We start from the raw sequence: 24,330 nt of genomic DNA, 5'->3' as shown, positions 1-24,330 counted from the left end.
CTTCCTTCTCCTTCATCATGTCCAACTCACCACCAGTTGGTGATCTGTGGACAGCTCTCCACCTCCACCTCTCTCCAATGACCAATAGAAGAGAGTCCTCTCTCTATTTAGGTTTGTTATCGGTCCATCTCCTGCACAAGTTTGGGTTCCTTCCCCCCCTTTCAGGTAACTTTGCACATCCCCAGGGACAGTCTAAGTGTCCATCAATCGTCTTCTCTTCCCCTGCCTCTGACTACTGCAAAATCCTCTTTGTCCCTCATGGTTCCCCTAAAGGTGGTGGACCCACTGAGATGGCTGCTCCCCACTTCTTTGAACTCATCTAATTTCTGAAACCCCTCCACCATTTTAAGGTTGTGGTTTGAAGAGTTTTTTTTTTAGTTTTTATAAACACCCATAGAATATCAGTTGATGCCACACTTTTCACATTAGTATTTGTGAAAGTTTTTTGTTTACATCTTTCCTATGCTTCACACTTATTCACCTCTTTGCGATTTCGAATACATAAATTAAAGTTTAACATAAGTTAAAGTGAAAAAAATGTGCATTAGCTGCATGGATGGAGCAGTAAATACAGACACAGTGGAGCAAAAATCAGCTGTTTATTGTTTGCATTACTAAAAAAGATGTTGAGTCACTTTTCAGGTTGTAAAATGATGTATCACAAACTCTTCTTGGATTAAAAGTACACATATAGGTGTTCACAAACAGGAGTGTTGTTATATAACAGGATTTCAAACCCAGAGCTATTTTTAGCTTTCAAAGTATATTTTGGTTAGTTGTAGAGAAAGCACAGGAAGGTGTGTAAGGAGTATGTTGTTGTAACAGGATAACTTCTGTTGGAGTAAAATCTTTTGTGCTCATGTTTTAATCTGTTGGTGCTTGTGTTTTGGAGCATGTCTGTCTTGGCAGAATGTTTTTTCTTCACTTTGGTGAGGCAGATGGCCTTAGTGGATGGCAGCCCACTGAAACGGTTGGCAGCTCTTCTGACATTCTTTAATGCCACGTTGACAAATCATCAAAGCCAATATTTGTGGAAATACTGTCTTGCACTCACAGATCTGTAAAACATTCCACTCTAAGGGAACAGATTTGCACATTGGGGCTTGTAACAGTAAAATTATATATATTTTAAATGTATACTGTTTTATGTTTAACTTGAAACACGTCAAAAAATTTAAGTTTAAACAAATGCATGCTATGCTCTTGTCATCAATATGTTGCAAACAAGATCTCTTTGGGTGCCTTCACCTTAGATGGTAATTGGATTCCTGGAATCTTCTTATTCACTTTAGTGAGACATCATGCAGGCGACAAAGTGCATGATCTCTTGAGGTGTCTTTCCTGCATGCTTATGGGAAGATCAAGATGGCTTTACCAAGACTTGCTGGATGAGACTGTGGCTGAGGCTTTAGCCCATCAGGAAACTTGGTCTACAATTGATACTCAGCTATGCACCCACTATCCTCCACCATTGTCAGAGATAGACAGTCATTGATAATCATCTGGATATTCTGTGTATTAATCTGGGCCATTCAATTAAGTATTTCATCCATTATTTTTATCAGGATGGAAGAGTTATTTAATAAATAACGTTAATGTTTTCTGTGAACCTTTGTTTCAAACATTTTTATTTCTTGCACATTCTTTTTTAACGAATCAAATAAAATTATACCCTTAATTGAAATAGAAATAATAATAATCATAATTAAAAAAAAATCTTTCTCTTTGGTTGACAGCTTTGTGTGGTAGAATTCTTTGAATGTGAGTAGTTTTTTACCTCAGACCAAACTGTTATGCATTCTGATAACCTTTTATCTGGAGATGTGTTTAGAACATCATTTATCAGATCACCCAATTCTATCCATGTTCAACTATCTACTGCTATAAATTTAGAAGAATAAAACTCCTTGCAATGAACCAGTGACACATGGAGAGAAATAGCCACACAAAATTGTGCTACCACCACCATGCTTGGCAGTTGGCATTTTATTTTCATTTTCCAACTAACGGGATCTAATTTCTATTCCTCTTTCTCACACTGTCAACCTTATATGACAGGAATCTGCATAGAAGTAACCTAAATATCATAAAGGCACATGCATACCATTCACAGAAACTGATGGAACACAAGTGTCACCATCTGTAATGAAGCTGCCGCAGTCACACATTTCAGTTGAAATTTTAAATCTCATTTCATTTGTTTACACAGCTATAAAACAAAAAGTAGTTGTGAAAAAATATTTTTTAAACATGTTTTAAAAATGTTAAAGCCCCATTTGAAAGGTGTGTGGATGAAAGGCCATGTGACTTTGTTTTGGCCATTTCTATAGGTAGATAAACATGAGCAGGTGTCAGTTGGGCCCAGTACCAGGCCCACCGGGCATAAGGGGTTGAGAGAGGCAAGTAAAGCAAAGCACAACATATTTGGGGAAGATCATAATGTTGAGACAGATTTTTTTAAATGATGTTTGCAGATCTGAATCATGTCCATACTGTGCTGAGAGTTTTTTTGAACACTTTTAGCTAGAATCCTTGAAATGTATCCCAGACCAGATGTATGTGTTTCCATCTAAGGGAGAGGATTGCTCTGTCATGCACTTACACCTTTAATTGAATATCTGTTTGTTGTTACTTAACTCCCATTGCTTGTCTCTCCTCCACACAATTACAAGAAAGCCGTCACTTTTTGTACTCACATCTCTCACACTATTTCTTCACTATCCTTTAGGCCCTGATTGGTACCTGAACAAGGTGAAACTGGCAATCACTGATGTCAACGACAACGTCCCTGAGTGGAATATGAAACCATACCCGTACTTGGCTGTTGTGTCTCCTGAGGCAGCGGCAGGAACATTTGTGTACCAGCTACAGGCAACTGACGAAGATGAGGGTAAAAGTGGAGAAGTGGAGTACTTCTTGTCAGATGGTGAGCTTTTTACAATTAAGATAACGCATAAAAACGCACAACAGCTATTAGTAAAATGCAGTGTGCTGTTGATAAAAAAACATGATTGTGTGAAAATGTAAAAAAATTGATATACCTAGATTGACACAGCACAGTTGTCAGGCAAAATACCACAGGCATTAAGATTTATTCATGTATTCACACACTTTTTATGTGTTCGTTATATTATTTATCTTTTTTTACCCGCTTTGTTTCTTTACCTCTCTATATCCATCCCACTTTCAGTTCTATGCACACAGCCACTCTCACAGAATCCCACACACAGCCAGAGGCCTTCACAGATTTGTTTATGCACTTTTCATGCACTCTTGTCTGTCTGCTTCTTTCTGTTTCATACCGGGAATCAAGCAAGCGCACGTTCACTCATACACAAACACATAGAGCGGGCTGCTGGAAGCCTGCCAGAATAGTGGACCCCCTGCTAGCTAAAGGGATTGAGGGCTGTTGGCAGAGATTGGGGGATGTGCTGATGTTGCTTGTGGGGTTTACTGATTTCCCCCTGACTTGTGGTTTAACTGTAATCAGGACATCCCACTACGTCCTTGTTCTGAGTTGAAACCCCAATTGCACAGAAGAGCTCATTGTCTTTATACACATGCTAAGAACTCTTTAAAGCAGTGCCAACTGACATTTTGCTCACTTTAGCCTAACTAACAGCTCATCGGAATAATTTCAACTTGTTGTTTGGATTTTAGTAATATTTCTCTAACCCTCTTATCCACTGCTTAACATTAACACCACCACGGGATGTCATCAGACAAACTGACCTCTTGATGACCACAATTTGACCCAGTTCTTTCATCATCAAGTAAAACCGTGGTTGAGGTTTTTTGTACCAATATTAAAGTTCCCCTCACTGGAAACAGATTTAACGTGAGTCAATGAATATATTAGATAATTGTGGGTGTTATTTTATTCCTTCCAAATTTCCAAAACTCTCCCAAATGTCCTTAATTCAGTAACTATATCTTTTCGGGAGAAAAAAAAAAACGATTTAAGCTATGTACTAAAACTGTGGCAAGTCACTTTTGTTTTATAATGTATTTATATTTGAAAGCAATTATTTACTCTGAAAAATTAGATAATATTTTGTTTTCTGGCTATCTGAAATGTATTTGTCTGTCAAATTTTAAATATTTTACAACTGTGAGGATTAATACAGTTATATATATTTGCTTAATTCTAAGTCTACAGTTATTTAATGAAGCTTAATCAGCTTCAAGTGGGGATGGTTTCATACAGCAGTATAAGTATTGCTTTTAGAAAATTAGGGAAAGCTTAATCAATGATTAATAGAGTCTTGTTTAGGAATGAGCCCTGTCAGACTTACAGCGCCAATATTAAATTATAAGCATCTGTATTCAACTCCACCAACTCCTCACAACACCTGCTTATCCCATAATACTGCAAACCACTGAAGGGCTATAAAACTGAATACTAAATAACTGTGCTTTGTGCAAGGAGTCTATGATGGATTATTTAGCACAGGTTTTTTGGGGGGGCTGTTATTAAGTTTTGTTTATTTATTTTTGTAGTTTTCATTTTAGTTAAATATGGAAAGATTGTCTGACTGTGCAATGCCTGACAGAATCTGGAGACCCAATAAATCAACCAACATAGGAAGTAAGAGTTATAATAATTTATATTAAAAAAAAACTACTGGTATTGTAGGAACAGGATCTGACTAAAACTTGAATCACTGTGGGGAGGAGAACAGGGTTAGTGGCCAACTTAGTGGTGTTAAAGGTGCATTGAATGAAAGCCACTAACTTTCTGAGGAGCCAGGATTGGCTAGGATGATTGATCCCAGTTGCTCGTTTTGGATGATTTGGTTCACTGATTGCCTGATCTAAATCTTGACACTACTAAAAAAGGGCTAAGCCCATTGGGGGAGTCTTAGTCTCGAGTCAGTCCCGAGGTCATGCACAGAGATGCAGTTACAGTGGAGAGGTTTCTGGAAGGGCTAGACAACAGGAAAATCTGGAATCCAAGCAAGATAATTGGTAACAAGATGCACACCAACCAGGAAGAGGTTTCCAGAGAAACAGAGGCAGGAGGCAGATCAGAGGTCCAGGCTTGGGTCATACATGGTTGATAGAACAGATCACAATTAGGCAGAGGCAAATAGACCCATTTGCGAGCCAAGGCAGGAAGTCAATATCCAGAGATCAGATGCTCAGTAGCTTCTCAGGCAGGAACAGATAGAAATCATTATAGTTTGCTTCCCACTGTATTAATCTTTCCTACCTGGACATCTTACCTTATAATATTTTTCTGCTGTTGTCAATTTTGACAGTCCATATATGTTAACATGTGCAATGACTCTCTCAATCTTCTGTCATTGTACCAATGCCTTCTTTGTGGCCACAATGATCAGAGATTTTTTTTTGTGTGCCGTAGACTTGCATGTTCAATATAGATACAGTAACTGCTCGCACGATCAGTTTGGGAAAATATAAATTGCTTTACCTCCCCAGTAAACATTTACCTTTGCATATCCTCCAACCATAAATTAGCATTTTGGTCATAGCATGTAATCTGCATATTCATTAGGGCGCACACCTAAAAAGGTTTGGGCTCAGTGTTTCACACTTACCAAGTGCAAATTGCATTGCACCTGTAAAGAAGATTTGCTTTGCACAATCTATTTAGTTTGCACCTGTTTTTGAAGATGAGGCTATTAGTTTTGCTCTCTATTGATTCTGTTCAAGCAGGATATATTTCTATTTTTAGACTTAGAATAACTTAGGCTTAAATATTTTGTTGTAAACATTTTTTTTTACATTACTGCCCCTTTGTTCATATAGAAACTTTTGTTATCATTATCCCTGATGGCATGCAATTCCCCATTCGCTCATACGTTGATAAGTATTCCTTCTTCAAATGGTTGATTGCTTTCTCCCATGTCCTTGTTTGCATATTTACTGTCCTCTTGTTTTCTGATGCTTTTGGCACATTGTTACCTTTGTTGTTGCATCACTCCCACTAGTTACCAGTCTGCAGAACAAAACAGAAGCTAAACCATAAAGTGCTTCCGCCTTATGAAAAATATTAGAGGTGTAGGCGCTGTCCTTAAGGTAAAAGATATTTGCACAAAGGTTTCATCCCTACAGTATCAATATTGAGCTTCTTTGTTTCTTGAAATAAAAATAGAACAATAAATAAACAATTATATCTTCACAGGTTTGCACCTAAAGGAAAACAAAAGTGTATTGTAAAATTTATCTGAAACTACCATAATGTGATCATGGTACTGCAACAGAATTATTTTTAATTATTTATCAAATTACATTTTTTGTTCATCTTTCCTAGGAGATTAATTTAATCGACACTGTAGCTCATTCAGGGTCATCCCTATAGCATAGTATGCTGCCTCAAGAACTCAGGTATATATGAATTAATATTTGAAATTAGCCTCAAGTCAAAGAACAGTTTGTTTCTTTTAAGAAATGCCAAGCTGTTTTTTAAGAATTATTCTACAGTATTTTACTGACTTTTGTAGACAGCATTTTCGTTTGTGTGCCATTAAAGAAGAAAAGCAAAAAGAAGAGATGGGATGGGAACCGCAGATATGGTGTGGCATCTCTTTTGCAACTTGCACATTATTTTGATATTCATACAGGATTTATTAACTTTCTGAACTACTTGTTTTGGTTTAGCCACTTGTATGTTAACATCCATCTGGAAAAATACATTGGGTAAAGGCTGAAAAAGTATTTGGTTCTTTTAGGCTTTCCATCAACATATATTTAACCTTAAAACTATGTGGTAATTCATATGAAAAGAAAATGTTATTAACCTGCCAACATGTACAGTAAGTGCTACACAGTTAACACCACAGGAGCGTGAGATATACTGCATCCAGTTCAGGAAACGGGTTATATAAAAGTACCTACAGTACAAAGAAAAAAAGCATTTCTCTTTAAGTCACACACCATACAGTAGGTGACAGAAAAAAACTAGAAATGCTTTTGAAAACTACACCACATCGATTTTGTTTTCTATAGAGTGTTAAATCTCTCTCAAACAAGTTCAAAAGACAAGCAATTTCAGGATCTTCACTTCCATTCCTAATATAATTGTTATACCAGTTATATTGGTTTAGGTTTGTAGGCAAAGTTTTGGATTTAATTGACTTAACTGAGCTGTGTAGAATGTCATCATTCGTTCACAAGCTTTAACAATTGATTAAGATGTGTTTCTTTATTAGAAAAATAAAATGCAAATATTTTCTTTACTAGTTTCTCTTTCCTTACGCCTGACCAACATCCCATTACTGCTCAAAATGGTCAAGAAACAGGATCTTGGACTAAAGTCACTGCACATAACAGTTTAATTATTGCATAAATATTATTGTATTAATTGTGTCAAAGTCTAAACATCACCACTTGATCTATTAAATTTTATGCAATATTTTATATATCTAGAATGTGTCTTGTGTGTTTTCCTTGTTAAACCTAGTAAAAACAGAAACACATTATTTATGTTACTTGTTATCTTCCACTTAATACACGCAAAGGGATTATCTGAATCGTGTGGATCCAGAAACTAAAAATAATATCATTGACGTTCCCAACAGGGGGCGATGGCTGCTTTGCTGTTGACAAGAAGACAGGACAGGTGGTGACCACGGGGCTGGTTCTTCAGAAGGAGAGAGAGTACCTGCTAAGTGTGGTTGCCCTTGATGGCTTGGGAAGCCACAGCGCACCTGCCATGGTATCTATAGTGGCAGGGGCCCGAGCACCGCAGTTCACCAACACCAGTTATGCCATTACCATACCGGAGAATACCCCTGAAGGACAGCCGTAAGTTTTGTATATGGAACATTCTTCTTATTCACGAGCAGTTTACCAGATGTGTTATGTGATTGGAGTGTGTTCAGAAATTAATTTTTCTGTTTTTTACAGCATTTAAGAAAATAATGTATCCATTGTGTAATATGTTGCATTAATTAGATATATTTTTCTGATAATGTCTAGTAATTAAAAAGAACTACTTCGAGTTATTTCAGTTTAAGTCTTGTATTTAGATATGCTTGAGCACCTTTGGACCAGTTCCCACCTAGAAAAGAATAATTTGAAAGATAAATTCTTCTGGTTAGTGATGCAGTGGTTATTTTGGACTTTTTCTTTCCATTTTATATCAAGGAGGGGTAATTTATTTGTAGTGAGGTCAAGTTTGTTCTATTCGTATTTTTTAGTTGTAAGTGGATTGGACTGTAAGGTTGTTTTTTTTATTATTTTTATTTATCTTTTACCAATCAGAGTTGTTGGATAGCCAGTTTGTGAAATCAGTTTAGGGGTCCAATTGTCTTACTGATAAATTGTTGGTCTTTAAATAATTTGTCTTATTCAGCTATTTGATGTCCTGGTGCTTGATGCTTTTTGACCCCTTTAAATTTTTGGTTGTTATGATGTGACTTTCTATATGGGTTTGTTGTTTTTTAAATAGAATGGAGATGCTGTGATCATTGCGAAAAGTAAATTAGTTTCTGCACTCTCATTACTTTTATTATGGTACTGCATCAATTAAAGGTATAGCGGAGGATCTTTGAGAATTTTTAAAAAGACCCACCCATTCCACTTTAAAAAAAAATGCACATGAACATCTATGTACCTGCTCCCAAGAAGGAATGACTATTAAACGTGTGCAAGAGCATGCACAAGCTAATTTCTCCTCATGCTTGCTCTTTTTTAAAGTTGCTGTTTGCATCGCTCATACAAGCTTACGTTCTGAAAGAAGTTTTGCAATTTTTCCAATATGTCAGACTCACCACTGGTGAGTGAAAATGGGGACAAGCAAGTAGGACGGCCTGATGACACTAGGAGGACCACTTGATTTGATGAATCACCAGGAAAAAGGAACATCATTCACTACACCTTTTAGTGAAAGTAGCAATGTCCCTAATCAGTTTAAGTAATCTTGTGCTGTTTTCCATAGAAGACTGGAATAAGGTAAAACAAATCTGAGAGATTAAAGAAAAACTGTCTACATTAGTATTTGAAGTTGACATTACATACCTTGGTGGTAGATGGGGGATTAAGTAGCTCCATTTATTGTTAAAATTTTATTGTAATTTATTGTGCAGACAGATATATATATAAATTTATTAATAAAGATTGATAACCTATTTTTAGAATGCTTTGATTTTGTAAAAATAATACATAATCTGCATATGGCTTTTATGTGGTGTTATGTACTGTATGTATCCTGCATTTAACCAGTAGAAATGTCACTAGTAGTAAACATATTTTTTGTAGTTATCTGGCCTAGACAGCAACATAAACATGAAAAAAATCCAAAATAGCAAAACATAATTAAACTAAGTGCATTAACTATTGTTAACATTAGGAGGAATTTTCCATAATTTCACATTGCTTTCCATCTAACAGAGTCAAAAGAAACTTTAGCTCCTCTGTTTGTAGATCAAAGTTTGCTTTTTTCTAATGGTTTTGACTCAGGTGAGTTTTGGGAACCTGGAAGGAGTTTTGTCAATATTTTTACGACTATAGCAAGCTGTTATTTAACACGTGAGAGCAGCTACTGTAATTAACATCTCTAAAGCTTAAGTAATTCTTGAATTACTCCAACAAGTATAAGCTGAGTTAAAAAGGATGTTTAAAGGATGTAGAGCAGGAGTCAACAGAAGAGAGAGGAGCAGGAAATGTATGTCTCTTCCATGAATGATTATGGGCAATCTAATTTCTTTGGGAAATAAGTTATAAGAACTCCAAGCCCTCGCAAGGACCCAACCCAATATCGGAAATGCAGCATTATGACTTTTATTGTAGCGTGGCTGCAGGATCAAATCCCTGACTCCAGCATCTCTCTCTAAGACTTTCTGACCAATCGAACGGACAGAGATTTAATGACGGCTAGAAAAATTAAGGAAAGCTTAAGTTTGTGCAGTGTTTGACATAAACAGATGGTGTCCTCCAGGACATGATACAGTAAACATCCATTACGGCAGCCCAGATATTGAACTATTGACAGTTGGTTTTTCCTATATTTTTTGCAAAGGGTGTTTACCAGTGTGCTGTTGGTTACTGTTTACATTCCACCTTCTGCCATAGCAGACACTGCACATGATTAAATCAGCTCTGTTGTTACTACAGGCAGAACAGCCCAATGCATTTGTGGCAAAAACTGGTGGCTTTAATCACTCCTCGCTTTCTACTACACTTCCAGCGGTTTATCAGCTGCTGTTTTAGAGAAAATAAACTTTGGTCTTGATTTATGCAAATGTCAGGGACTCATTGATCTCTAAAGTAAGACCTTATTTTGGGATATCAGATCACAATCTTGTATTTCTCTGCCCAGAACATAAGCAACTTTATAAGAGAACACCTGCATTACAAAATATCTAAGAAGATTGTCACCAAGGCTAAAGAAGCCCTGCAAGGTCATTTATGAGGCTACAGACAGGAATTCACTATGTCAGCCACAATAAGAAGACATCAGTGCAATGATTACATGTGTGACTGACTACATAAACCTCCCATCAAATACCACCATCTCCAGCAGAACAATGTAATTCTTACTCAAAAACAAATCCTTGATTAAAGATGATTTCTTCAAAAACAGAGACAGGTAATTACTGAGGAGTACAAAACCAACTTAAGATCAAGATAAGAGACAGCAAAGAAGCATACAGGAAGATTCTGAAAAGCAAGTCCAGGAACACAATATCAGACATGTGTGGTCAGGGATGAAAAAGAACACATGCTTCAAGCAGGAGGAGGATCAGACAGATGGAGGTCTGGACTGAGCCAATCAGCAAAATGGATTCTTCAATACATAAATTTTAGGAACAAGCTCAGTGTCCCTCTCTCCTACCCACAGTCAAATGGACATCTCGCCTTCCTTTGACCGAAACTGTCTCTCTTACACATTGTTCCATTTTCCACCTGTGCCATGGACCCTTTCGCTTCTTTGAGTTTGTTCTCAGACAAATCAGAAGGTAGCAATGCCCACCTCTGCCTTACATCTGTCTGTCTCCAGAAGTCAAGTGAGGAGGCAGATAGTGAGACTGGATCGCAATATGTCCCCAGGTTTAAATGGTGTTCGACATTGAGTCTGACATCTTTTTTTTCCAGTACTAAAAATAGCTCAGCCAATATACCTTAAAACAACAGATCTCTTGACCCGACATCCTACATCAGGAAGATCCTATAAAGACTCCGGTTGGTGCACCCTAGCAAGCAGATGAACTGCAACTATTACGACCCCTCCACTTTGCTTGTCACCAATTAGTTGGGGTTGAAGATGTTATCATTGAATGTGTTTTTTACACTCTACTGTTTAAAACCTGTGTTAATAAGCATCCATTTGGTCACACCAGTGCATTTGAACAAGCATTGACAATCATCATTACCCACTATTAGGGGAATGCAAACTCTCTCCACAAGGCAAACACAGGGGTCTGCATAATACTGTGACATTATTACACACAACTGACAAGAACCAATTGACCATGTTTCTAGCGTGCAAGCAATGGAGCATAAATTAATTGATTTCATTACACCACACTGCTGATGCAGGAAAAGAGGATTTCGATTTTAATTCAACATGGCCGCAGCTGAAATCAAGTAGCAAGGCTTGCTTTTTTCAATTTCTTTTAATCACGTTCTCTTTTTTTCACAGCTTCCTTGCGGTATTAGCTATTTCCTTCCAGAAGGAGCAAATCAGCTACAGCCTGCTGATCAATCCCAGCAGCATTTTCAGCATTCGGCAGGACACTGGAGAGATCAGCCTTACCAAGACACTGGATTATGAGAGTGACCAGAGACGCTACCTTCTGATGGTGCGAGCTAGTGAGGAGCCTGGGAGCTTGAGCACTGCCACAGAGGTCAGTTTAATTAGAAGACTAGACAGTTGGCTGAGAGTTGGTACACACTGGTCAACTGAACTCAAAATTGAAGTTCACTAGATTTTTATATATGTATGAGATTCAAACAGAAATATTCCATTACTGTGTTAAATTAAACTGTGAAAGACCTGTTTGGTCTTCTAACTGTTTGCTAGTTTAGCATAAAGCTTAAATCTGACCTTAAAAAAAATGTTATTTGATAAGACAACCAACATAAATCTTACTTTGTTGCCTTAATTGTTGAAATGTACTGAATGTATCAAGTAACAATATCAAGAGGCATTGTTACTTATTTTAATAGGGCCATAACTTTGAATCATAAAAAAAACAATGTCTTAAAATCATACAAAGTAACAGATCGTTGTTTTAGTTCAGAGAATTTAAACATTCAGACAAATTGTAACTTCAAGAAGTAGTAGTAAGTAGTATATCTGGTTTCAATGATAAAAAAGGATAATAACACAGTAGAGCCTAGGATGAAAGTCTAGCACCAAAATAGGTTAAAGGGTGTTCTAGTTAATATGAAAATTATTTTATGTTCATTATTAATATGTTTTTCCACAACCTTATCTGTCCCCAGTTTAACCAGAATTTTTTAAGAAGGCGAAAAAATGTCATAATAATGGCGTTTCAGTAAAAAGTTTTTGTAACATAATCTAACTCTTATTAGATTTGATCATGTTTAAAGCAAAGTACTAAAGTTAATAAATATGCTTTTTTACCCTGTAGGTTTTTTCTGTAAATGACTAATTGGATGTTCATCTAAATACATTAAAAGCCAAATTATCAATGAAGAATAAAAAAAAAAGAGAGGGAAGACATGATAACTTTATTCCTGTACCTAAAGGAACTACTTTTTACTAAACATGATCATCTGAAGTTAATTTGAGCTTCTTAAAGACTCCATCTGTTGGAGTCGATACATTTTAAGAACCCTTTTCTTAATTGAGTAAACCCTTTTTTCTGAGCACCATATTAAAGCTGCCCTACAAAAATTATGGTTGGGACATTATGCCATTTAAGAAAAAAGATAGGAAGGCACTACAATGTCTATACTATCATTGCTGAGTAAGTTAAACAGTATGCTTTTGCAAATTCTAATCCAGAAAATGTGGTATTGCAGACAAATAGTCTTATTTAAATGGGTCTAGTCAGGTAGTATGTCTATAACACAAGAAAATTAAACATATATTCATGCTCAAATAACACAATACAATAGTAGCGGTTGAAAAGTTCCCCTGTTTCCATGATGGGTCCTTGACTGACTGGCTTTTATGCTTGGCTGAACTTCGTTGAAAACTGGAGGCCATTCGGCTGGCTATGTGCCTTAGGCAGAACTTTTAAACCATTACTCCTGTATATGCCAAGTGTATGTTCTGACATTGGTTACTTAGTACTTTTTGAAATAGAAAATAATTTTTGCGCTGGGTGCGAGCAGCAGACAAAACATGATAGTTTACCATCTTTTAATAGCTTATATTTATTGAATAATAGCGAATATCCTAAGCATTGCATACCTATAAACCTTTTCTATCCCTAGTATCAGCATTAATAATGACGTGTTCACATTCATGAACGTGGCAGGGAAATCTGAATATATCCTCATTGTGCTCATTTTGGTTACATGGTCTTGTTATGGTATGAATACACAAATAACTTTGTTCTTCGAAGCCTGAAACAGAAAGGAAATATAATAAGCCAACAGGGAGTAAGCCAACCAGAGGAAGCTAGTGTTGAAAAAAATTATAGTCATAGTATATGACTAAGCACGTATAAAATTTTTAAGGAAATATGCACAACATTTGCTATTAACTCTAATTTAATGCTAAGAAACTTTTACCCAATGTCTTGGATAAGTATCTCCAACTGAGAATACAGGAATGTGTGATTTAATGGCAGTATAGGGAATTATGTTGGTGGTTATAAATATATTTTAGCCACCTACTTTTTTTTGGTAGATTTTTGGGCCGCATTCACACAGAATGCACCCTAGAGCTGCAGGAAGCACTGCATGGAATTCACCCCTGTGCAATACATTGCATTGCACAGTGGTGAACTGCATGAGTTAAGTACAGCCACTGTGCAATGCCGATCACATCATCAAATAGAGAAAGTCTTTTTTTGTTTTGAAATTTTGTTCATGTGATTTTGGTTTGTTTGTACATAGTTTTATATTGTTTGATTGTTTCTGGTGCAGCTTTATTATTTTTCATTATATTATTTTGTTTTGTTTAGTAGTACAACGATTCTCTCTATAGGGCCACTGTAACCAAGGCTATAATAAACACATTCACTGATTAAAACACAGCTGACCTATTGACTTCATGCCTGGCCATTACCTCGAAGGAAGAGCAGCAGAATATGTAGCTTTCTGTGGAAATGGGATGGCTGAGTGGTCTTGAAATGTTAACAAGTGAACTGTAAAGCTCAGGGATTGTGCTCTGTTTTTTTTTGTTTTTTTTAAAGCTTTTGTTTCTGTGTTTTGGAAAACACTTTTGTCAAAAGAGTTAAAGGTTGAAATTTTAGGAAAAGTATCTTTTGGGTTCAAATTCAGAAATTGAAGTATTTACTCATGGTCATCTTTTTGTTAAACATCAATCCTTTCAGGTTTGCCTACATTATGTAATTATGTAGTAACTCAGTAATTATGTCATGGGCTAACTTTACACTACAGATTTAGCAGGAAAGAATATCCTCTCTATAAAAATGAATGTTATGGAAAAGGAGCTGGAAACTGGGAAAAACCTTTTCCAGTTATTTCAGGACTATTACTCAGCTGTCACTTCACACTTTACAGACTGTGATGACAGGGAGCCTGTAGGATGGAGGACAGCTTAGGGCTTTTGTCGAAAACACACACACTGCAGCACTCACATGCTGAAAACATTTCTATTTTTGACTCGGGGAAAATCATGAAGTGGAAGATAAAGGATGAGTTGAACGAGCAACTAGTGGAACTAGAAAATGCAATTAAGATTAAGTTTTGGGGTCAACTTTCTACAGAGCATTTGATATGGTTGTCTTCTGGATTTGAGAGCTAATGAAGAGTGGTTAATTTTCTGTTCTTTCAGAATGATTTCTCCACTTCTCTTTCTTTCTCTCTCTGTCTCACTGCTTTTCTTCTGCTTCTCCGGCACTAATCAGGTTCAGGTGTTGATAACGGATGAGAACGATTGTGTCCCAGAGTTCCTGCAGTCCATCTACAGTGTAGATGGAGTGCCTGAGACAGTAACCACAGCAACATCTCTACTGCAGGGTAAGTTTCCTTTGACCTCCGATTTCCCATCCTTATGTTTCTTTTATACATTGAAAAAGAGAACAATTCAAAACTTCCCTTCAATATTTTCATGGAGAAAAACAGTGGATGGATTTTTAAATTAAACTCAAAGCCCCAACTTTAACCCTGAATCTCTCTGTTAAGCTTCCATTTTTCCCCCCACAACACTGGCCAAGTCCTTTTAAGTCCTTAAAAGTCTATCCAGATGTGCATTGGTAGGGATCTGTTATGTTCTTTATGACTAAAGGCATATTGATTCCCATTTTTTTTTTTAGAATACCTTCTCATGTAAAATTATTGTCACAAGGCAGGTGAGTGTCTGCTATGAATTCCTGTTTAGTAAAAATAAACCTTACTTACCCATAAGTTATATTGAAAAGATCTAGAATTGTGCTATATTATTAAGTTGCAAATGTTTGTTTTTTTATGTTTGATATTTGGCACTGTTTCACAGCCACTCTACTTCCTGAAGAAAATTGCACTTTTGATTGCACTCATGAGAGTTAAGTGTTTGATGATGCTATGCTTTACATCATTCACCTGCAGCCTCTGGGAGAAAACAGTGTAAAAAAGATAAACATGAATTCTGGAAAACGCTGCTAACTATATATTCTGAATCAGTGAAACAGATGATAAGGTTTTACTTATTATTGTGAATTTAAATTTTTACAGTAAAACCAGACATTTTCATACAGTGTATAAAAAATTAAAGGTTAAGAAGTATAACCATTGTTACTTTACCTAACAGCAGCCATTATAGCCAAATGACAGTTTTATTAAACCATTTGATTTGTCTCCAAAATGTTAGGTCTTCATCATTGAGCCCATTTGCAAAGTTTAATCTGGCTCTTTAGATTGCTTATGGGGAAATGCCTTCTTCTCTGATTGGCCTTTCAGCAAGCATTTTCAGCATCTGGCTAAGATCTTCTACTTTTCTTTTAGTGCTAGAATTTACATTTTCTAAGTTCATTCTTGATAGTCCAACAAAATCTATCACCTGCTAAAGCTGTATGATGACTGGAATGGTGCTTATACTTACATATAACTGTTTTCATAGATGAACGTGGCACCTTGGAGCATTTGATGATTGAACCATACTTGAAGGTCAACAGATATCTTCCAGCCTGCATAGCTCATTTGCTTTTTCAATTCAATTTAATTCAGTTTATTTTTATAGTACCAATTCACAGCCCATGTCATCTAAAGACACTTTACAGCTCACCAGATCATACAGTCAAATTGATTCAAAGTTTTCTATCTAAGGAAAACCAGTTGATTGCATTGACTCATTGACTCGAAGGCAATCCCTCACACCAAGTGTGCTTGTAGCGATAGTGAAGAGGAAAAACTCCATTTTAATAGTAGGAAACCTCCAGCAGAACCAGGCTCAGGGTTCAAGCAGACAGAAGCAGAGATACAAAAGGCAACTGTAAAAGGCAGCCCCGTCCAGGAAACACACAGCCAGGAACACAAGCTCTGAGCCAGCTCAAAAGTCAGATGATGATGAGTGCACATCCAGCCAGTCACAGTCAGAGAAACGGGACTACACTGAAAAACAGGCCGATCTCGAACATCTATAAACAAAGGTGTTGATGGTAGCAGCACAGCTGATATTTCACTCCAGGATGGTATCACAGCCAAACAGGAAGAGTATGAGCATGCATACTGTAAGCCCATTTCCCCTCATTTTACTAGCAGTGATTTGAAATGGATTTCTCCAACAAGCACGCCGAACTTTACCTGTCGAGTAGAAACTTTGATTTCAGTGTAAGCCATCGCATGAAAGATTCTCCCAAAATCAGTCTGGTCTTCTTTCTCTCTTCTGAGGCCATTCGTTTCTTCTCATACACTTCCTAGACATGTTTTCTCCTACCCTTACCCTCTGCCTTTTTCAAAGAACCAGTGTGAAAAAAGGCAAACTTTAATGACTGTCTGAAACTGTAGCTCACACATAAATGCCTGAAAGTGCTCATGTGCACAAAAGGATAGCTAACTGGGGAAGAGCACATAGCACGGCCCTACGTAAACATATCACCAGAATGATTGACGATTAGAAGGACCACTTATTTTGACGTCCTACACTATACCTTTAAGTTAACAGATGACATGGATTCGACTATGTATAGGTGTCTTATCTGATAGGTTGTATCCGATAATCAGTGACAGAAGGAAATTAAATTGAAGGAATGAAGAGAAACTGCTAAGTTTGGTTTTTAATTAGAATTTCTCTAAACCAGATGGAGTGGACATATATTTCAACAGACAAGGAAGTAGAGGTAAACTGTTAATCTGGAGGACTGCTCAGCTAACCAATAAGATATCAAAGATCTTTTCTTTTTTAGTTACTGAGAGGGAAAAAAATCATCCTTACCTAATCATTGAGTCTCCACAGGGTAAGGAACCACTGAAGTTGACAACAAAGTAGATTAAACTCACAGAAGAGCTTTTATAACAGAACTTTAAAGGAAACGCACAATTTCAGTCTCTTTAACATTTAATGAGTCTCTGAAATTATACGAGCCAAATTAAAAGGATATCATAAATTACCAGATGTGATTTGTTTTACAAGGTGCTAAGATGAAAAAAGAATGAGACATTAACATGCACGGGGGTGCTTGGTGATGCTTGACACACAGAAAATAAACACATCAAAGTAATTTTATGTATTCAAGTGTTATGAGCTGGTGGGGATGTGTGTGTTAAACAGTGAGTTTAAGTGAAATTCACAGTGGTCGTGGTCTTTGAAAGAATCTCACCACACATCAGGCAAAAAAGCTATAGTTAATTCTGTGTAATTACCTTGGAATGTAATCATTTCCAGCTAGTCATACACACACAAGTGCTGTTCATTTAATTCTTTCTTTTTCATGTCTTTAAGCTCATTTTGAAAATGATGGTAATCAGTCTAGAAGGGAGCAGTTTGTGTTCTAATAATTGTAGCTGTCTGAATTTAGGATTTATTACATGTTTAGCAGAGCAATAAAGGGATAATGATCTACAAAGATGTCCAAATATGCATCAGCACATGTCATGCTGTCACGTTTTTTAATTTTTTTTTTGTTCAACAACGGCTAACTGATAGTCCATGTATCATGTTCTCCATCCCGACAGTTTTAGCCACAGACTGCGACTCGGGATTAAACGCTGAGCTCACCTATTACACCCTGAGCCCGGATTTCAGCATTTCACCTCACGGGACTGTTTTCCCTGCAAGGCGGCTCGACTATGAGAGGCCTAACCATTTGTATGAGTTTGTGGTGATGGCAGTCGACAGCGGGGATGAGCCTCATTCTGGCACCACCACGGTTCGTGTGAGGATGGTTAATGTCAACGATGAAGCCCCTGAATTCTCCCAGCCTGTGTGAGTGTCTCTTTGTTTTGTTTTTTATATTAACCACACATTCTTATCTATTTAAGTAATATCATTGGAGTTAAAATAGGTTTGTTTGTCTTTATATGTCGAAGCTAGAGGGATACTTAAAATACTTATAATACAAGCAATATTTGTTTCCTGATCCTTGAAAAAAAAAAAAAAAAGAATTACAGTTTATTTCAGTACATTTTTCTTAGTGGCAAAATAAATCACTTTCAGGAATAAGAGTTACTGGTACTGCTAACTATCTGTGAAATAAGTAAAAGTTATTTTTATTATTATTATTATTATTATATTTTTACGGTTTCAGGGAAATGTTACACGTGGAAAACTTCCTGTATCCTCTGGGAATAAATGTGACATGGCTTACTGACATTTAGGCTGTTTAAGGGGCATGCAGTATCTACCTTACCACCATGCACCATTTGCAGGATAGCAGCAGAGGCAAAGAAATCCAAACCCTTACGTTTCAAGAACTGCTGGAAATAATCACACCTAGGGATCACCAAGTTCCATAACATCCATTAAATATGAAGGGCTGGTTTTGGGGGCTTAGTAGGAGAAAGCCTTTTTTGTCCTACCATCACGAATTTGAACACTGTTTGCTAAACTCTACCATGGCTCTTACTGGTTAGATATACATAATTTATCAAAACAATAGGGATAAAAATTCTGTGGAGTGTACTGATAAAAATGGATAGGGAAAGCCATGGGGCATTTTCTTTGTGGCAGTGTAGCATTTGCTAAGAGGAGTAACGAAGTTGAGCTACCTGAAAAATAATTTTCTTTTCCTCCTCTGTGAAAATTAAACTCCCAGATTAAAGTAGTTGGTTTTACCTCAAAATTCCACCACATCTCAAAATAAATCCTTAGAGACAGTAAATGTGCACTTAACAATTCTTGATGAGTTCTCCTTTCTTCTCTTTTTTGTCACACTAACAATAAACAAGAATGACATAGTGCCACTGGAAACCACGCACGCCCATGCCATAACACTGCCTCCACTTGTTTTACATGTTAAGATTCTATTCATGAGTTGCTTCAAGTTCCGCCTACTTTGTTCTCAATTGTTGGCCAAAGTTTCATGTGTTTAAAGATGGATGCTGTGCAATCTTTTTAGCGTTGTAAAATGTTTTGCTTGCAAAAAATAATCTGATCTTCCTCTTTTCTCAGAGCTGACAGATAATTTGAACCCTTTGATAAATTACTTGTGTTCCTATTAGGGCTTTAATCGTCTTTGCTTTAAACAGTGATGTTTACGTTGATAATCTAGTGCATAGACCTTAAGAATGTTTCCCAGCTTCTTGGCACCCACTTACAAATTAGAGAGGAAATTAGGTTTTTAAGAATGATACTGATTTATTTTACACCTGTCAAACCCAGGGGTTTTCAAACTCTGTCCTCAGGTTGCAGCTGTTCTGAATGTTTTGGGGTATGTCCATTCCTCCACATACTTGACTTAAAGAACTGAGTGCTTAACAGGCATCTGCAGCCATTGATGGCTTCTGAGGAGATAATGCATTCATTTTATGTAGGTGTGTTGCAGCAGAAACACTTCTAAAAGGACAAAGTTTGAAAATCCCTCCTTTTATGAATCCCTGATTCGAACTGCAGATGTTTTGGAAGCGGATACTGCTTTTTCATCCTCCTTTAACATGATAAAAATGACACAGTGACAGAAATTTTATGCTAATCTCAATTTCAACAACAAGAACAACAGCAAAAATAAAACAAAAATCAAAAAACATAAAAAATGAAAAGCAGGTAGAGGGAAAAGGAACACAAATGCTTCATGTGATCTCAAGGCATGGTTGCTGAATGCACTAATGAGTCAGCAAATACATGCAGGAAAAAAGGTAACTTGCCACCGTTTCAGTTTACCTCCTGTATGAATTCATAAAGAAAATCCTCCAGTAAATCCATCCTGCATTAATTCACATTTTATTTAAGCAGATTTATTTAGTGGTAAGAAAATCCCATATATGAAAAAACTTCTATTTTTATCACAATTATTAGTGCTTTAATTAAGGGTACTCATAGTATTTTATGATAAAACAACAACAGATTAGCCATTTTTATTAAATTAAACAGATTCTTTTTCGGTTGTTCTTAGAGTATTTGAGAGTTTTCCATTGTAATATATGACTTTTTCTTCGGTATAAATATGATGCACATAAGAATCCCCATCCCTTCAAGCTAATTGTGAATAGGCTAGATGGACACAGAAGTTTATCTTGCCAGTACACACAGTAAGCAAGAAGGTGGTGGAGGTTTAAAAAAAAAGTAAAGTTCATTGAGAGCTGCAGCAAAGACAGGCAGCTTGAGGTCACCGAATCACTATGAAACTAATCGAACAAAATCATGCCAACTAGATGTTTCAATTTTTTATTTTTTTTTGTCATACCATCAAATACTCTTGGAGAGTTTGCTGCGCTCATTGGAATTTTACTTTATGAACTTAGAAGACTAGTGTATTTGTTTTTCAGAAGACGCTACAAGTCTAAGTTTAGCCAAAACAGGCCTTTGCCTTAAATGTGATAGATGTTTTTCCCCAGTAGCATTTTTTCAACCTGTTTATTTGCTCTGATTTGGACCATAACATGCCCTTAACAGCAGGTTGCAGAGCCTGCATACAAATGTAAGAGGCACTTAAAACTTGATTAGGATTTTTCTGAAGAAATAGTGATAGGACCGCTGAAGCTGCCTGTTCCTTGTGCTTTATTACATGCTAAAAAAGTTTAGGCTGATTAATAAACTTCTTTGTTGACAGAAAAAAAAAGACAAGGGAAGCAGGTAAAACATCCATTTATTTTCTGCCATGATTGAAAGATAAAGTTCAACATTCCTCCAAATTGACAAAAAAATCACTTGATCTTTCTCTTAAAAAGTTTTAGTTTTGTAGAAGATTCATAACATAAAATCAAATATTTTATAACAAACCCTTCCTACCTACTATAGTGTAGCATTTAATTTCATGTTGTAAAAAAGTATGTGCTCGAGTTTAATTAAAACCAGAGTTTCCTGGCACAATCCTGTTTCAAAATACAAGTCCACCTCAGTAAATTAGAATATGAACAACAACATATTTCAGCAATTCAGTTAAAAAAGTTAAACCTGTATATTGTAGATACTCATTACTATCAAAGTGATATATTCCAAGTCTTGAGGCACAAACCGGGAAATAAAATATGGATGTTGGGGACAGCTGATTTTGATGTTCATCAGCTGGATCTGAAATTTTTTGTGGAAAATATCACACTGTGTGAGCTCTATACCTTATTAAGGAAGAAACGGGACTGAAAGACCCCATATCAAGCCACCAAAGTAAAATGGCTTAGCTAGTTCCTGTTTTAGAACACATTCTGTTTGCGCTTTGTATGATTTGTTTATATATTTGTGTAGGTGAGTTTTTCTTTTGCTTGAGTTTTAATCGCTGTCAGAATCCAACATCAAAGATCATTGCTTGTTGTCATAATAAAAAGGCTTAATAATGCACCAGGTATTACCCCTGATCCATCAGTTGATCACATCTCATTATGTCAAAGCTGAGCAGACTAGTTGCATCACAGATAAATGGGGCATTACATCATGTATCTCAGACCTGCCTCCCTTTAGGCGATTCATTGTTGCAATGTTTAAAACTGGCAATCTTGTCATAAATGTGGCTCTCTCGCATCAAGTAAAAAAACCAAGGCCACTAGGATAAACTCAATCTGTTTGGTAGCTGTTTAATAACAGCCATCTGGCATCAAAACACTGTTATTCATTTCTCTCACAATCACAGACAAATATTGTGATGAACTGAAGCAATAACACAGCACCCTGTGGATTCCATTTTTTATTTTTTTGCCCCTCTATAAAGGTATGCTGTAATCTGAATTATGGATGGAATCCATAGTGTCACCATCGGCCTTTTTGGCAAAGCTGAAAGAGTAGGTGGGTTGCAGCTGTCACTGTGGCTCTGCTGCATTTGTTTCCCCGGATGAGTGAGCTTCTTGACCTGCCAGTCATTTTTTTTCAGTGACCTCCATTGTTGCGGACCTCCAATGCATGCTCTTGTTGTATCGTTGGGGCGTCCGTCTCGGTAGGTGGGCGGACACACAGCCAAACACAAACAGGTGGGCAGAGAGGTGGAGAGTTGGGCAGACGAACATAGAGCTTGGAGAAAAATCATATGAAAACATGGATGCAAGGCAAGCCTGTAGAGAATACCAAAAATGGAAAACACACAAGACAACCTGTCAGATATGCAGATATAGAAAGGAGCCTAACGGCATTCAGACAAATACTTCTGCCAGACAAGCTGCAGACTGATAGAAATGCAGGCATTATTCCAGATAGTGTGTGTTGGGTGCTTTGTCAGTGTGGCTCACTAAGATTTAGATATATGCTATGAGGGAAGACAAGACATTCATGTCCAAAAAACAGTGGATGTAAGGTCTGTTCATAAAATTATTCTTCAGCTCAGACTAATTGTGACATTTGTAGAGGAAATATAAGCAGACAGGCTTATGTTTCTTGGCATGTCCTGTCAGTTTGCATTTGAATAAGTGGTAGAAGGCTAAAACAGATTGATGTAATGGAAGAACAGGCATGTGGGCCAAAGAAATGCAAACAGTCAGTTGTGCTGGCCAGCAGACAGACAGGAAGGCGTGCTCTGTCTGAGCCGGACACAACTTCACAGTTCACTGAGATGCTTCAGGAAGTAATGTTAAGGGAGTGAATGTGTCTTATCCCGTGAAGCTGACATGAGGTGGCCTTTGAGCCGGGTGACGGATTACAGGTCACTCGTGTTGCCACGGTGATTGTTGTGGCTGGCGGAGATGAATCGCCTATCAGTATTCTCCTGTAAACCATCAATCACCGCCCCCCTCAACTCCTCGCTAGAGATGCCAACACCCCACCTTGTGCACACATACTTACATGCTTTAGCAGCGGAAATGGCACCAAATCTCACAGTGGATGAGTTCTGCTGACGAATCAGCTAAAACTCAGTGAGAACGCCACCCCCTCTTATATTCTGCTTCTCTCGATCAGCCATACTCTTTTATCCTTTCGTCTTCCCCCTCTCACCCCCACATATCACTTTTACTGTCATTTCAGCCTCAGCCTTCGCCTTTGTCACCTGCTCCTCCCTGCACTTTTTTCTTTCTGTTTCACTACAGCATAGCTCCTCTTAGAAACAGGGTTCATCTCCACCCAGTGGTTCTTTGTGCCACAGAGGTATATCAGTCTACTGTGTCTCACTGGCCATCTTTGCTGCCCAGCACAACAGAGATGGCAAATCACTGCTGACATTTTAAAAGGTACTGGATCAAATGGCCCACAGTGGGCTGGGCTTGAAGAAGCGGCATTTGTTCAATGACTTCAACATCCCAGCAGACATTATCATTTGTCTCAGCTGTGGCCAGCTAAGAGGACAGGTTAAATCACTGTGACAAGTAAAAGCCACAACCATATGTCTAATCAGCCTGCTGATGCTTCAGATAGTGTAATGATTCACATTGTCTGTCTTTATGTGTTTTCTATCATTTATTTGTGTACCTTCTGTGGATCTAAGGATCTCATTTTGTTTTATGTAGGTAATTCTTCTTCATGGTTATTATGTCTATACAGTACCAGGAAACAGTATTCAGTCCTCTGTAGTTTTTTTTTCTTTTAGATGTCTCTCAAACTTATAGTTATATCAGAAATGATCATATCAGACTTAATTTTATATCAGACCGGCAGCTTGCTACCAAAAAAGGTGCTGCCCTTATAGTAAGATAAATACAAAAGAAAGGGACCACAATAGGTCAGAGGAGGAAAAAAAACATAATTAATCTTAAGCAGGATATAGTTCGAGA

At 37.1% G+C, this 24,330-nt stretch overlaps 1 protein-coding gene across 1 annotated transcript in view; it reads left to right on the top strand.

The window, feature by feature from the left end:
* The window catches only part of LOC107082447 (neural-cadherin-like), a 169,694-nt gene that overhangs the window by 52,228 nt on the left and 93,136 nt on the right, over positions 1–24,330 (top strand). The window contains exons 2-6 of the mRNA XM_015371134.1: positions 2,729–2,926; positions 7,545–7,770; positions 11,609–11,813; positions 14,979–15,090; positions 18,223–18,472. Coding sequence (XP_015226620.1) covers positions 2,729–2,926; positions 7,545–7,770; positions 11,609–11,813; positions 14,979–15,090; positions 18,223–18,472 — 991 coding nt within the window. The remainder of the gene's footprint in view (positions 1–2,728; positions 2,927–7,544; positions 7,771–11,608; positions 11,814–14,978; positions 15,091–18,222; positions 18,473–24,330) is intronic.

Source organism: Cyprinodon variegatus, unplaced genomic scaffold, assembly GCF_000732505.1.
Source record: "Cyprinodon variegatus isolate N-32 unplaced genomic scaffold, C_variegatus-1.0 Scaffold54, whole genome shotgun sequence".
NCBI classification, from domain to species: domain Eukaryota; kingdom Metazoa; phylum Chordata; class Actinopteri; order Cyprinodontiformes; family Cyprinodontidae; genus Cyprinodon; species Cyprinodon variegatus.
Note: the sequence above shows the minus strand (reverse complement) of the source record. Positions and strands in the feature narration are given on the sequence as shown.